Source organism: Saccopteryx bilineata, chromosome 2 (assembly GCF_036850765.1).
Source record: "Saccopteryx bilineata isolate mSacBil1 chromosome 2, mSacBil1_pri_phased_curated, whole genome shotgun sequence".
In the NCBI taxonomy this organism is placed as follows: Eukaryota; Metazoa; Chordata; class Mammalia; order Chiroptera; family Emballonuridae; genus Saccopteryx; species Saccopteryx bilineata.
Window position 1 is genome coordinate 248,299,232 of NC_089491.1, and position 15,113 is coordinate 248,314,344.

At 52.9% G+C, this 15,113-nt stretch overlaps 1 protein-coding gene across 1 annotated transcript; it reads left to right on the forward strand.

Moving 5' to 3' along the window:
- The first annotated feature begins 11,393 nt into the window (after positions 1–11,393).
- Positions 11,394–14,851, forward strand: SLC25A1 (solute carrier family 25 member 1). Its single transcript, XM_066259882.1, has 9 exons — positions 11,394–11,596; positions 11,901–12,008; positions 12,089–12,188; positions 12,286–12,424; positions 12,942–13,026; positions 13,185–13,289; positions 13,462–13,577; positions 13,654–13,727; positions 14,120–14,851. Exons 1-9 carry the CDS (start codon positions 11,512–11,514, stop codon positions 14,232–14,234), a joined length of 927 nt encoding a protein of 308 aa, XP_066115979.1. The 5' UTR covers positions 11,394–11,511; the 3' UTR covers positions 14,235–14,851.
- Positions 14,852–15,113: the final 262 nt, after the last annotated feature.

Genomic DNA, 15,113 nt, shown 5'->3' on the forward strand with positions numbered 1-15,113 from the left:
CATGACCTGGAGAACCTCCCTCTGCACCAGCCAGTGTGTCCTTAGCAGGCTGCCTTGCACAGACGGAGTGTGGACCCCAAGGGACACCTCAGGTAGATGGACAGGAGCCTTACTGAGGCCATAGTGGTAGCAACCAGTACTGAGTAATGCCTGCTCCACCATGTCCCTCACCCACAGAAAGGTCCTATCCTGTCCTTCTAGGGTTTAAGAGTATCTATGGACACCTACGACAACTTTAACAACATTTCCCTGGCACAGCGGTTGGAGAAGCACCAGCTTATTGAGTTCAGGCACATTGCTACATATCTGTACAATGGCAACAACCAGTGGGCCCAGAGCACTGAGCTCTGCAAAAGGACCATCTCTACAAGGTTAGTCCCAATACCTTGCTTTCCTGCCCACCCATATATCCTTTTTGATGTATTTATGGAAAGAGGGGAAGAGAGAAGGGATGGTCACAACCCCATGAGGTCTCCTGATAGGGGCATGAAGTTAAGGAGGCAGCATTTTAAGAACACAGGGTGCCTGACCAGCTGGTGGAGCAGTGGATAGAGCGTTGGACTGGGATGCGGATGGACCTGGGTTCGAGACCCTGAGGTCGCCAGCTTGAGCGCGGGCTCATCTGGCTTGAGCAAAGAGCTCACCAGCTTAGACCACAAGGTCGCTGGCTCCAGCAGGGGGTTACTCGGTCTGCTGAAGGCCCGCAGTCAAGGCACATGTGAGAAAGCAATCAGTGAACAACTAAGAAGTTGCAATGTGCAACGAGAAACTGATGATTGATGCTTCTCATCTCTCCGTTCCTGTCTGTCTGTCCCTGTCTATCTCTGCCTCTGTAAAAAAAAAAAAAAAAAAAAAGAACACAGGGTGAGGGTTGGGAGTGATCTAGAGCAGTGGTCCCCAACCCCCCAAGTTATGTAAGAATAAATAACACATTATTTCCGTTTTATTTATATTTAAGTCTGAACAATGTTTATTTTTAAAAATGACCAGATTCCCTCTGTTACATCCATCTAAGACTCACTCTTGATGCTTGTCTCGGTCACATGATACATTTATCTGTCCCACCCTAAAGGCTTGTCTGTGAAAATATTTTCTGACATTAAACTGGTCCATGGCCCAAAAAAGGTTGGGGACCACTGAAAGGATGAAGATCTATTGTTAACACATAGCTCTTAAAAGTTCATTGGATTGAAAGACTTGCTCTCATGTGGTTGATTCTTTTCCCAGCAGTTATTTGTGAATTTCAGTCTCCCTAAACACAGTATGGCTGCATTCACTTGGCACCTGCTTTGCTTCCTATCAAGATTTGGGTAACTAAAAACACCTAAGTTAAAGTCCCATTCAAAATATTTGTTTCTGCTGTTGAGCAAGCAGCTTGGCACCACCCCCGGTCCGGATTCTGGTCCGGGCATCGACTGGTCAGGGTGGGGTGCTGGGGAGATCCCAAACCCACAAAGCATTGCCATTGCCCTACCTGGCATCTCCTCAGTGGGGTAAAGTGCAGTTACACAAGAAGGCCCTTCTGTAATATACTGCACGGCTGAGCTGATTTCTGAGGGTTCTGTGTCCCAGGAGCCCCGAGGAGCCATGAGCTCGCCCGGAGGGTATTACTCCCAGAGCTGTCCTCAGCACTCCTGACTACCTTCCCAGGACACAGACAGCTGCCACCCTCTGCCCAGCAGAGGCACCTCCCTGTCACAGCACATGGGCTGATGCCAGGGACCCTTAATATCAGGGCACCTTGAGCATCTCCTCCAGTTGTCGCCTCCAGTTTGGACTGTTACATGACATCTTGCCCTTAATGACAGTGTCTGTGTTCCTTCCTGTGATGCTGACAGGCCTCTGTAGAGGGAGCTAAGAGGAAATGCTGCAGAACCTCTGGGATTGCATGTCAGGATATTGAGGTGCTAGCCCTGAAAGGGTCAGTGGAGCTGACACATCCAGGGAAGTTGCCCCCAGCTAAGGGCCAGTGGTACTCTAGAATCTTGAATGTAAAGGCTCCTCACAAAAGGAGTTGGAAAAGAGTGAGCAAGCAGTGGTGTGAGTACTGCCAGGGGGCGCCTGTTCTCCAACCAGCAGTGATGCTCAGAGCGGCGAGGGTCAGGAAGAGATCCAGAAGAACAAAGCGACAGGCAGAAAGTGGTTGGCATACTTTCCAGCGCAGAATTCTCAGCCAGGGGTGATTGACTCCTAGAAGACATTTGGTTGTCACACCTGAGAATGCAGAGCTACATCTAGTAGGTGGAGGCAAGGGCAGTGGTTTTAAAGAGCCCATAATGCACAGCTTTCTACATGCACATGGTGTCAGAAGTGCGCTGGCCATGAATCCCACCCTGGGTAAATGTTCTGGAAGACTGGGAGGTCACATAGCATGCCACCCCAGGGGTGGTGAGTGGCTATTGCTGGCTCTTGGGACAGTCATGAAGCAGCAAGAAGTGAGTTTTCCATACTGCAGAAGTGAGTGTGAAAGCTCGGTGGGCAGCCATTCATCAGGGGTGACCACCTGGAGGTGTACACATTCCACCTGGGGACAATCTGAGTAGAGGGGACAGTAACTGGGACTGCTGAGGAACACTGAGACCAGCAGGGCATGAGGGAAGGTGTCAGGACACAGGCAGGTGAGGGCTGGGGTATCACACACAGGTATGCAGACAGGCAAGAGATTCATGGGTCCCTCATGCCCACAAGTGAGGAGCAGCAGCCTGCAGAGGTGAAGTCATGAGCCAGAAGCAGCAGGGCAGGGGGCTGGAGCAAAGCCCTGGCCGGAGCTGGCAGTGATTTGGGAGGAGGCAGAGAGATGGAGATGCGGTAGAGAGATACCCTGACAGTGACACAGCCAGTGTGGTACCAGAAAGTGGGATGGTGGGGAGAATTTCAGGGCACAGACTGAGAGGTCACCTGGGAGGCTCATTGCACCTGAGTGCATCCACTTTCGGGTGATGGCAGTTGAGGCTATGGGAATTCATGGACAGTCCACAAGACCCGTGGAGGGAGGGAAGAGCCTACTTTTAGATGCAGATTGAAGACAAGTCAGCTAAGAATAATCTCAGCTGGACTGGAACACATGACAGGGAGAACAATGCATTGGCATCCAGTGTCTGGGGAGACATAACCTGAAAGTGTCCTGGAGCTTTCAGGTGAGTAAAAAAAAGAGAAAGAGAGAGGCCTGGTGCCTTTGTAGGACAGTGTAGGGACAAAGCAGGACTTGGCAAACAAAGCAGCAAGCAGTGAGATGGGATCCTTCCTAGGGGAAGATCAAGAGCTGACATGCTATGTGCTAGCATACAGCACTTTGGGTCTCATGTCAGTCTTCAGAGGGACCTCAAAGCCTCATGTCAGAGGTGACTGAGTAAACTCGAGGAGGAGTAACAGCAATGGTGGCCAACAGTTGTCTCTGGGTAGTGGCGGCAGTCACAGTAAGTGAGTAACCAGATTGCACTTGACACCAGATGAGTGTGCAGAGTGCTGTGGAGGCTGAGGGGCTGACACACACGTTGGTGACCTAGGTTATTCAGTTGCCATTATGGCTAGAAAATAAAAGGTGGGTATAGAAATCGCTAATTTACTGATGACTAATCACTAGGTGGATATGATGTTTTTCATTGTCTTAGACTAATAAATTTGACCAGTATGAAAGTAGTGATAAGGAACTTTTAAATGTCAGGAAGAAAGGGCAAATTGCTATTTTTTTAAGTACTAGTCTTGTCCCTCATAGCTGCTCCATGTTGAGTCTGGAAGGATAGTGCTGGCTATTGGCCCGAGCACAGCGACTCTGGTCTTCACAGCAGACCCTGCTGGTGCTGTCACCATCCTCTTCAGTGCCCATGCACTCCATTGTGCTGTCAGTCCCTGAGGCTGGAGCTCATCTCCCAGGCCATCTGCACTGTGTGTACCACTTCCCCCAGGGCAGTTCAGCAGCCCTGCAAGGTCAAGCTGCCAAGACCATGCTTGATGCCCTCCTCAGCCCTCCTGAAGTTGGTACTTTGTCTACCAGTACTTTGTGCAGCTGAGGCACAGGGAACCCTTCAAGGATGGGGGGAGGAAATTCATGGAGCTTGGCACCGCTTCGGTACCCTGCCAGCCAGAGGTAGATTAAGGTCGGTTGAGGTCTGGACGCAAAAGAAAATACTGGGCCCCTTAAAAAAAGAGACAAGGGGCCCTGGCCGGTTGGCTCAGTGGTAGAGCATCGGCCTGGTGTGCAGGAGTCCCGGGTTCGATTCCCGGCCAGGGCACACAGGAGAAGTGCCCATCTGCTTCTCCACCCCTCCCCCTCTCCTTCCTGTCTGTCTCTCTCTTCCCCTCCTGCAGCCAAGGCTCCATTGGAGCCAAGTTGGCCTGGGTGCTGAGGATGGCTCTGTGGCCTCTGCCTCAGGCACTAACAGAGGGACACCCCAGATGGGCAGAGCATCGTCCCCTGGTGGGCGTGCTGGGTGGATGCTGGTCAGGCGCATGCGGAAGTCTGTCTGACTGCCTCCCCGTTTCCAACTTCAGAAAAATACAAAAAAAAGAGAGAGAGAGAGAGAGACAGGGAAAATAAAAATACATGTTAACCATATCTTTAAATAAATAAAAAATGTTATATACTATTTTTTTTTTTTACAGAGACAGGGTCAGAGACAGGGATAGACAGACAGGAACGGAGAGATGAGAAGCATCAATCATTAGTTTTTTGTTGCAACACCTTAGTTGTTCATTGACTGCTTTCTCATATGTGCCTTGACCGTGGGTCTTCAGCAGACCGAGTAACCCCTTGCTGGAGCCAGAGAACTTGGGTCCAAGCTGGCGAGCTTTTTGCTCAAGCTGGCAACCTTGGGGTCTCGAACCTGGGTCCTCAGCATCCCAGTCCGATGCTCTATCCACTGCGCCACTGCCTGGCCAGGCTGTTATATACTATTAATGTTAAAATTGCACATATGAAACCAAACTTGGTGTCATTAGGGAAAAATGTAAAGTTGGGGTTTTGCGAGGCCCTTCAGAAGTCAGCGCCCAGAGTATGCAACTGGTGCACCTGCCTTTAACTCTGCCTCTGCTGCCAGCCCAGAAAGGCAGGGAGACCGAGCTGTGCATCTGCCTTGGTTGCAGGATGCCATACAGCATGCTACAGAATTGATTGACTCCAAGCTGCATAGAAGTTGCTGCAACTTTGTGGCCCCTGTCTTCACCTGCTACAACCTGCTTCCCCTGTGATGCTGGAGCTGGCATGGAGGCACAACCTAGTGAACCTGGTCATGCTCTACTTCATCCAGGTGATGAGGGAGTACCTTAGCAAAAGAAGTGCCTGCCTGTCAGTGGCTCGGTGGCCCCAGGCTCTGGTCTGCAGAGGCCCTGCAATGGCCTATTGGAGGCCCACCCAGATTGCCCAGCCAGCCCAGGCTGCTGTTGGGAGAGGCCTCTTGCCTTTGCAATTGGTTTTTTGCCTAATGTTATTATTTCTAGAAAATCACAATTTTGGGGGAGAGGGAGCTAGGTAGAACGGAGCACTCACCTTCACAGTTCTCCCACACACTGCAGGGGTTCAGGGGTATGGGGGGCATGCAGAGTGCCTGCCCACCACCAGAGGGCCCAGGGTCACCCAGTGTGAGCCACTGACCTCTTAGCACCAGCTATTGGCAATTGGAGAAGCATCTAACCCTTTGAGTAGTATGAACGTTCATGTACATCCTCATGCCTACTGTAAGAGACAATTGTAAGAAAATTTTTTATTTTAAAAATGTGTAAGGCAACATTAAAAAAAGGCAAATGTATGTTCTTCTTGTTTCCATAAATTGGTTATCAAACAAACATGGTTTTTGGTTAATAAAACTGAAACTAGAACTAATTTTATTTTTTGAAAAAACTTCCCAGGGGTCAGTGAGCATGAAAAAACTCACTACTTAACGGGTTAATAGGACTGTTAACTCGTATTTAAGTCTTTAACACTTTATTTATTGATTTTTTTTTTTTAGAGAGAGAGGAGTGAGAGAGAGAGAAATAGAGAGAGAAGTGGGGAGGAGCAGGAAGCATCAACTCCCATATGTGCCTTGACCATGCAAGCCCAAGGTTTTGAACCAGCGACCTCAGTGTTCCAGGTCGAAGCTTTATCCCACTCTGCCACCACAGGTCAGGCAAGTCTTTAACACTTTAATGAGAGAAGCAGTCCTCCCTCCTACAGCAGTAGACACTGGGGTTTAAGTCCAAAGCTGACAGGTGAAGGGAGCAGGGGGTTTAGACACATGTCTTCCTGGTCCAGGGGTCATACTTGTGTACATTGCTTCTGCCACTCCAGATGTCACTTGGTGTCCCCAACCATTCTGGCTTCTTTGAAGGTTGATGAGCTATTTAACCAGGTGGCTCCCTGTGAGTCAAAGCCCTAGGAGTCACTGTCTAGGACCTAGCTGTAGCCATTGTCCAGAGATCCATGTCATCTGGTCCGATTTGTTTCCAAGTCTGCAGAAAAGCAGTCGCTCAGCAATGCCTCCAGTCACATACCTAACCTTTATCTGGCCAGATGGAAGCCCCACAATGCTAAGAAGCCACCCGCTGAGGCTTCTTTCAGTGCGCATGGAAGGGAGGAGCCTCCTAGGGTTAGTGTGGGGATTAGGGAAGAAACAGGGAGCAGGAGTGGGGAGAGCCTGCAAAGGCTCCCTCTGCCTGCCACCTGCAGAGCATCCTGGGAGCTGCCCAGCCCCTGGCAAGAGCCTTCCCAGGGCCATTCAAGGCCATTGCCCAGCTCCAGGAGGAGAGATCCATAAAGTGTGCCTTCTTGCTGGAAGGACCCTGGACCAGGGTCCTCAAACACCTTTCCTAGTCTGGAAGGCAGGAGCTGCCACAGTGCCTGCCCTTGATCCTGCCCCACATGCCTCTGCCAGCACTTGACTGGGTTCTTGTCATGGTGGAGAAAGGAGGGTGCTCACGAGAAATTTCTCTGACAGTGGTGAGATATGGGCTGGTTCTTGGCTTGGGCTGGGGTCCAGCAGACTGGACACTGCTCTGAGGCAGAGAGGTCCAGACAAGAATATCACAGCCCTTCCTGACTGGACGTCTGGATCCCAGGCCGCTTGATTTATCTGGAAAGCTAGAGGGCCATCCCTCTGAGAACCCTCTGCCCCCAGGGCTCTCCCAGTACAGCCAGCTGAAGGCAGAGGATGGGTTGTGAGAGACCAGCTGTCTTGCTCCTTCCTCAGCCCAGGGCACATGGAGGGAAGATGAAAGGAGCGCAAGGGGCTGGCGTCAGAGCTCTCTTGGCTAGGTTTCTGGTGCCTAGTCTGAGCTCTCCCAGACCTGAGTGCACACGGGGCACATAATTATTTCTTCTCTTACCCAAGTGCTTGTTTGGGTGGTCCCAGATATGCAGCTACTGTCCCCCCTACTTCCCCCTGTCCCACCTCACTCTCTTCCCTCCCCATCTCTCTATGCCAGCCTGCGGGCACTGGACCTGGTGAAGCCTCAAGGAAGGACAAAGTGCAGCTTGTCCTCAGATGGCTGTTACAGTCCCTGCCTCCTATAGTAGTGCATCCTTCCTTCCAGTTGGAGGGTCCCAGGTCTAAGGTGACCAGTCTCCTTAGAAGAGGTGAGCAGCCTGGACTGGCTAGAAGCAGGAACCACCACTGTATTATCTTGGCGGCATCCCTGTGAGCCATACTGCACTTACAGCCTGCAGTCACAGCCCACTACTTCACTGCACCTGGTTGTCAAGGGTCCACATGGGAAGTACTGCGCTGGGACAACAGCTAGGGTTCACCAGGACCCCACGGGGCACTCACATCTTCACCTGATTGAAGAGGCTTTGTCGGGAGCCGATCCACTAATGCTGGCTAACTAGGTCACAGCAGGAGAAGATCCACAACTGCTGGTTGACAAAGTCACAGCAAAAGAAGATAGAGTCACCGCAGTAATACCAACAGCTGCGGGTTGACAAAGTCACCGCAAGGAAAGGCACAACGACACTTCCCCCTTTAATCTTTTGAATTAATCTAGCCTTATATTCCCCCCTTTTCTGGGTGTGTGCTATTATTTATGGCACAGGGATAATAGTACCGTGCTTTCCCTGTAGATTCGTAGTAATTTCTTTGGAAATGAGACAAAGTGTAAGTTCCACAGAAAAGCCTGTAAGCCCCTTGAACTGGGCTCATAAACATAAGAGGCTGGCCATGATATCCCTCATAAAGGGTTAAGTTTGTAGGAGAATTTCTTCTTATTAATCATGTTAGAAAGAATATAGTTAGAACTTAGCTAGTATATGAATATAGTAAATAAATAAAGTTTAACTAGACATTAGAATCTTAGGTAAAGTGTAGTGGAGTGGCCTGTTGCGTGGCCTTGGATAGGAGTGCAGCTGGCTAGTAAAGAATGTTTTGTTAAAAGACTTGTTTTGTCACTGAAGGCAGTTGCTGGGCTTTTCTCAGTAAAACATTCTCATGAGATTTTTGTATTTTCCAAGAATAGGAGAGGTATGTGGTGGGATTCATAGCAGCAATAGCAACTAATGCCTTCTGATATTATGTTGCTACTAGCTATCTTGCAGGTGCACTCTATGTATCTCTAAGTAAAAATTACTCTTTATACTATGTCAGTTTCTTTTTTTTTTTAATATGATTTTATTTTAGCTTTTTAAGTAGTTTGAGTTCTTTTTTTTTATATTTTATTTATTAATTTTTAGAGAGAGAGAGAGAAGGGGAGGGAGGAGCAGGAAGCATCAACTCCCATATGTGCCTTGACCGGGCAAGCCCAAGGTTTCGAACCGGCAACCTCAGTGTTCCAGGTCGGCGCTTTATCCCACTGCGCCACCACAGGTCAGGCTATGTCAGTTTCTTAACAGCAAACCTTTTGTAGTCTTGTGAAAAAAGAATTAGGACACTACATGAACTCAAGGCTATTTGCCTGAGCAAGCGGTGGTCCTCTGCTAGTCCTTGATGATTTCGTCTGCTATCTCTTTCTGTGCCCTTGACTCACAACAAGAGTAAAATAGAGTTATTAATTAGTACTAATCTTTTAGAAGTTTGTACCAATATTATTATTACTATTGTATAACTGTACTTTGAATAACTTACCACCTGACTTGTAGCTTATAGATATGAATTAACTGTTATCTGGAAACATGTAACCATAGTGAAACAAAATACCATGTGACTGTAACTCAGTGTGTATGCATAAAAAGTAATGTTAGACCAGCCATTGAGAGAGATGCCTGGCAGTAAATGCTAACCAGAGAATAAAGAATTCGGCTCTCTCACTCGATTTCGCCGACGCCGTCTCCTCCTGTGGGACCCCTGGATCCTCCCCCCGGGGCTGGACCCCGGCAAGGCTTCTCTTTGTGGAGTGAAGTGGTGGTCACTGCCCGTGCAGCAGTGTTCTGTGGGCCTGTCTTCAACTCTCACTCTCCTGGAGGCTATGTGTTTTCCTCCCAAGCTCACCTCCAGGCCAATACTACATGGGGGCACTCACATGCTCTTGCCTCTTTACAGGTGGACAGACTGGATGCCTCAAAGATCTACACAAGTGAGAGAAGCACGTGATAGAGCCCACCTCTCCCATGTTTGGTAGGTGGCATTCCATAGCTCCTGTCCCCTATCCTCTAGAAAGGGAGGCAGTTCACACTGCCCTTCCCTAGCTGGGCTTCATATTGGGGTGGGAATGGAAAGGACTGACAATGAAGGACCATGATAGCTACCAGGTGTAGAGAGGGTCAGTGATCCAGGAATGTTGAAGAGGCACCACCACTGTCCTCCCTGCTCTGAAGGCAACTGCCTTCTGGTGGAGGTGCCTCTGCCTGCTCCATGTGCCTGGCAACTGCCTTGCTGTGAACTTCTGCTGTGTGCTGCTCTGCCTGGCCCCTGAAAGCAAGGCTGTCGGTAGCTTTGCATTTGAGAGCCTGCCTGGATGGACTGGCCATTCAGTAGGCAGATTGTTAGGTGTCCACTTCACAGAGAGGCTGATGGTTCGTAGAGTACATTTGCGGGACTAACATAGGCTCAAGTGAGGGTGCAATGTGAGCACAGAGCTTGTGAGTCTCCCACCAACTGTGTGCTCCTTGGAGGTAGTGATGCCCACCTACCATTAATGTCAATCTGGCTTTTTTAGATATTGATGGGCATGAGTGAGACCCAGCCAGTTCAGCTAGTAAGTGCCCCACTTGGGGACAAGCTTACCCTCTAGCCTGGCCAGCCTCTGGAGGTGGCCCCATAACAGCAGCTCCCACAGTACTTGTCTCCAGGCACCTGTTCTCTGTGCCTCCGATTCTGGGTGGTTAGGGCTGGTCTGCAATCCTGCTCCTTGGGCCTCTGGCCACTTGGGGGCAGCAGCAGCCCTCTCATCCTTGGCTTCTCCCTCTGCAAGCGAGCAGCTGATGCTGACAGCAGGCCCTGCTACAGGACCAGCGCCTGCCGCCTCCCCTATGGCTGTACCACTGCTCCCGCCTTTGCCCAGTCCCGTGTAAGGCTCCAGCGTGTAGTGGGCACTTAGTGACAACACTCCCTCTACCGAGCTATTAACCTCCCCAAGGCGCTCAGGGGACGCCAATGAAAGGCAGGGACACCTGGATGTTATTTATTTTTGCTGAGGCCCAGTGATGGCAGCTACTGAGCCATCCCAAAACCTGGGGAGGTCAAGGTAACCCCTGACTACCTAAGAAGACCAGGCGGGGAGTCAACTCAAGTCTCCAGACCCTCCGGCTGTAAGGCTGTAGCCGGGCATCCTGAGGAGTTCTTGTCTGCAGAGTCCTGGCGCTTGGGGGAGGGGCGCCCTCTCTTCGCTGGGCACTGGCGGAGCTGCCCCCCCTCCAGGCACTTTTGCAGATACAGCTGAACAGACCATATAACCTGGCTTTGAGCCTTCTGCCTATTATGAATATTAAAGTCGATTTATCAAAGCAAAGCTTCCCTGCTTGGTGCTGGTGTGCGTAGAAGAGGACAAGATTTGCTGGGACTTCTGGGAGTGGGGTACCTGCAGCCATCCAGGGAGATACAGCCAGGGTGTATTTGGGATCTCTTCCAGACGATGTGCGCTATACAGAGCTCTAAATCCAGGAAGCGGAGTGATAACTGCTGGGCCCGTCGGTGTAGAATGGACAAACCCTCAAACAAGGTGGGGCTAACCCACGAGTGTCTCCACTGCCATCTCCGGGGGTCCTGCGGCACATGGCAGAAGCGCAAACAACAAGCCCACTCCTTGCCGCGCCCGGCTATGCTCAATACCCAGCCTGGCTTAGGAGACTGCACGTTGACCCACAGCTCCGGACCCGGCGCAGCGCCGCCTCCCAGAGACCCCTGCGCAGCGGAGCATGGTCATCCACATACCAGGCTCCGCCATTAGCTGAGTTTCTGTCCCCGCCCCGACCTCAGTTTCCCGGCCCGCTTAGGGGCGGACCGAGGGCGGGGCCCTGCTCGAACCACGCGGGGCGGAGCCCAGGAGCTGACGCTACAGCCCCGCCCCCGGACATAACCAGCCGCTGCCACCGCCTCCGCAGACAGCGCTGAACTAAGGAGGCTCGGACCCGCGGCCGGCTGCTGGCGCCCCGCCTCTCACCTCCCGGCAATGGCGGCGCCCAGCGCTCTGGCGGCCGCCGCGCCCGCGCCGGGGAAGGCCAAGCTGACGCACCCGGGGAAGGCTATTTTGGCAGGTGGGCTCCTTGGGGACGTGAATCCGGGGCTCAACAGTATCACAGGTCCCGCCGCGCTTCGGGTCTGACCGGGGACGCCAGGCCCCCTCCCCACTTCCGGGTCGGGCTGGGGGCGCGGTCCTAGTTCCCAGCCGGCTCGCCGGCGCTCACCCTGCATGTCACCCTTCCATGTTTCGCCAGGGCAACGGGGGTGGGGTGTGGAGAACTGGCTGGACAAAGTCCGAGGCGGGGGAGGGGCCCGGCGGCAGCGGGCGGGGCGGCCGGGCGGGGGTCTCCTCAGGCCACGAGTCTCCGGTTCCCGTAGGCGGCTTGGCAGGCGGCATCGAAATTTGCATCACATTCCCCACCGAGTACGTGAAGACGCAGCTGCAGCTGGACGAACGTTCGCACCCGCCGCGCTACCGGGGCATTGGTGAGGAGGGGGCAACGGCGGGAAGCTCCAGGGGGCGGGCCCCGGAGACGGCGGGAGTCGCTGACCGCCCCCTCCCCCAGGGGACTGTGTGCGGCAGACAGTCCGCAGCCATGGCGTCCTGGGCCTGTACCGAGGCCTCAGCTCCCTGCTCTACGGTTCCATCCCTAAGGCGGCGGTCAGGTGAGGGGAGCTCACGGCGGGGCATCCTCGGGAGGGGGGCACGGGAGGTGGCACGGGCCGTGACAGCCCCTCTCATTCCACTGTCATCTGCCCCAAGATTCGGGATGTTTGAGTTCCTCAGCAACCACATGAGGGACGCCCAGGGAAGACTGGACAGCACACGGGGACTGCTATGTGGCCTGGGTGCTGGCGTGGCTGAGGCGGTGGTAGTCGTGTGCCCAATGGAGACCATCAAGGTGGGGAGGTTCCCTGTAGAGACAAAGCACGCAGAGGGGAGCTGGAGTGGTGGAGGGTGGTCCTGTGTCACTGTATCCAGTGGAGATATAGGGACCAACAGGAGTGGGGCAAGGTGTTGTACATGGGGAACTGCCTAGGGAGCTGGGTGCCGAAGACCTGCAAGATGGGCTTCCTATGGAGGTTGGACTCTCCTGAAAACAGGGGGAAGATGGTGAGTTTTTAAAATAACACTTATAAACAGAAAACAATGCACATCTGCCTAAGCTATATAGACACTACCTAAGCTATAGACACTACCAGCAAACACAACTGCAGAGACTCCTTAGTGAGGCAGGCTCTCTTGTTTCCTGGGCCTCGAGTCCCACAGTGGCCTTGGTTAGCCCTATTTCCAGGTGAAGAGTTGTACCTCCAACCCTGGCCCGACCTTGGCGGGCTCTGGACCTGCAGGCCAAGGAGCCATGTGTGCTCTTCCAGTTGCACCCTGGGAACCAGCTTCTTTGTTTCCCTCTCTCTCAGGTGAAGTTCATCCATGACCAGAACTCCCCCCATCCCAAATACAGAGGATTCTTCCACGGGGTCAGGGAGATTGTACGGGAACAAGGTGAGCCACTTAGCCTTCCTCCTCAGGGAGGGTCAGGGACCTCAGCCAGGATGGAAAAAACCTGTGTGCACTTCCCTTGGCACTACTGCATGCAGCTCTCCCTAATCCCCAGCTAGGACCTGTGTGCAAATGTAATCCCTGTGCCTGCCTGCCCTCAGGGCTGAAGGGGACATACCAAGGCCTCACAGCCACTGTGCTAAAGCAGGGATCCAACCAGGCCATCCGCTTCTTCGTCATGACCTCCCTGCGCAACTGGTATCGAGGTGCGTCTGCTGCTTCAAGACCCCACTTCCAAACACTTGGGCTTCCCTGCCAGGGTCCTGTCCCCTGAGGCCCCCACCTTCATAGGCCTTGGTCCATGCTTCTCCCCAGCCCTCAGAGCTGGCCCCTTTACCTTCTCATCACCTTCTGATTGCAACCCCCACCCACATTCAGGTGACAACCCCAACAAGCCCATGAATCCACTGATCACTGGGGTGTTTGGAGCTATTGCGGGTGCAGCCAGTGTCTTCGGGAACACTCCTCTGGATGTGATCAAAACCCGGATGCAGGTAGGGGAGTCGGGAAGTGGGAAGGAAGCTTGTGCCAAGGGCTGGCTGCTGAGTCCTGTGTGCTGGTGTCTTGCAGGGCCTGGAGGCACACAAGTACCGGAACACATGGGACTGCGGGGTGCAGATTCTGAAGAATGAGGGGCTCAAGGCGTGAGTAGGGGAGAGACGGCTGTTGTCCCTGCCCCAGGCCACCCCCTAGGGCAGCGGTTCTCAACCTGTGGGTCGCAACCCCAGTGGGGTCGCCTAAAGCCATCAGAAAATACATAATGCATATCAGGTATTTACATTCCGAATCATAACTGTAGCAAAACTACAGTTATGAAGTAGCCACCAAAATTATTTTTTCGTTTGGGGTCACCGCAACATGAGGAACTGTATTGCGGGGTCACGACATTTAGAAAGGTTGAGAACCACTGCCCTAGGGTGTCTTGACCTTTAAGCCCCTATTCTTGCCCCTCCAATGTCTGGACTCACTGCCACTGTCTAGGGGCAGTGTCCTTTGTCTTTCTCCTCACCTGCCTTTTCCTCTTGCCCTACCCCAGGTTCTACAAGGGCACTGTCCCCCGCCTGGGGCGCGTCTGCCTAGACGTGGCCATTGTGTTCATCATCTACGATGAGGTGGTAAAACTGCTCAACCAAGTGTGGAAGACAGACTGAGCCCTGAGGGTCTGCTTTGGGGCTACCCTCCAGCCCCTCCATACCAGCCCCTCTGCCCTCTTCTCATGATTCCAGTGCAGTGCAGTTGTGCCAAAAGGTCCTTTTCCCCTGTCCTTTGCACTCTGTGGCCTGGGCCTGTCCCCTGTGGCCACTGAGTCCATGTGTCCCATAGTACTTTGTGTCCCTTGTCCATATGACAACACCATTGTGTCCATGTGTTCAGCAGAGGCTGGGTGTCCCTCTGGCCTGTGAATTTGTGTCCACTTGCCCATGTGCTTACTCTTGAGCCATGTGCCTGTATTTTGTGTTCTGTGTCATGTGACCATGTCCTACTTCCCGGGGTGCCCGTGTAGCCTGGGTCCACGGCCCTATAGCCATGGCTTGGTCCCAGCCCGGTGCCTTCCACCCTGGGCAGCAGGGGCACCCGCCCCAGCCTACCACAGCTGCCTCTGGGCCTCAACCTGGCCTCACTGCATTCCAGGGGCTGCATGCCCCCTGCTTCTCCTGCCACTGGCCTTAACTGGCCCTTGGGCCCTCCCTCCGCCTGGGACAAAGTGGCACCCGCCATGCTCAGGACCACCCTCCCAAGGCAGAATAAACCAGATCCTGTCACAGTTTCCTGTCCCTGTATGGGCCCGTCTGTGGGTGGGCAGTGAAGTTCAAGCCCACCTCTCATTTGAGGATACAGGAAAGGGGTCAGGGAAGCCAGGCAGCAGGTAGGCTAATGAGTGAGCCAGCTGTAGCCACAGTGTCAACTCCCTGAGAGGACCTGACACCAGGCCAAGGAACATCTGGGCTCCACCCAGGCCTTGCCTGTGGCCTGTGGTTAAGATCCTGTAGGGTCATCAGGAAGGCAGCACTAGTAGGCAGAGTAGAGAG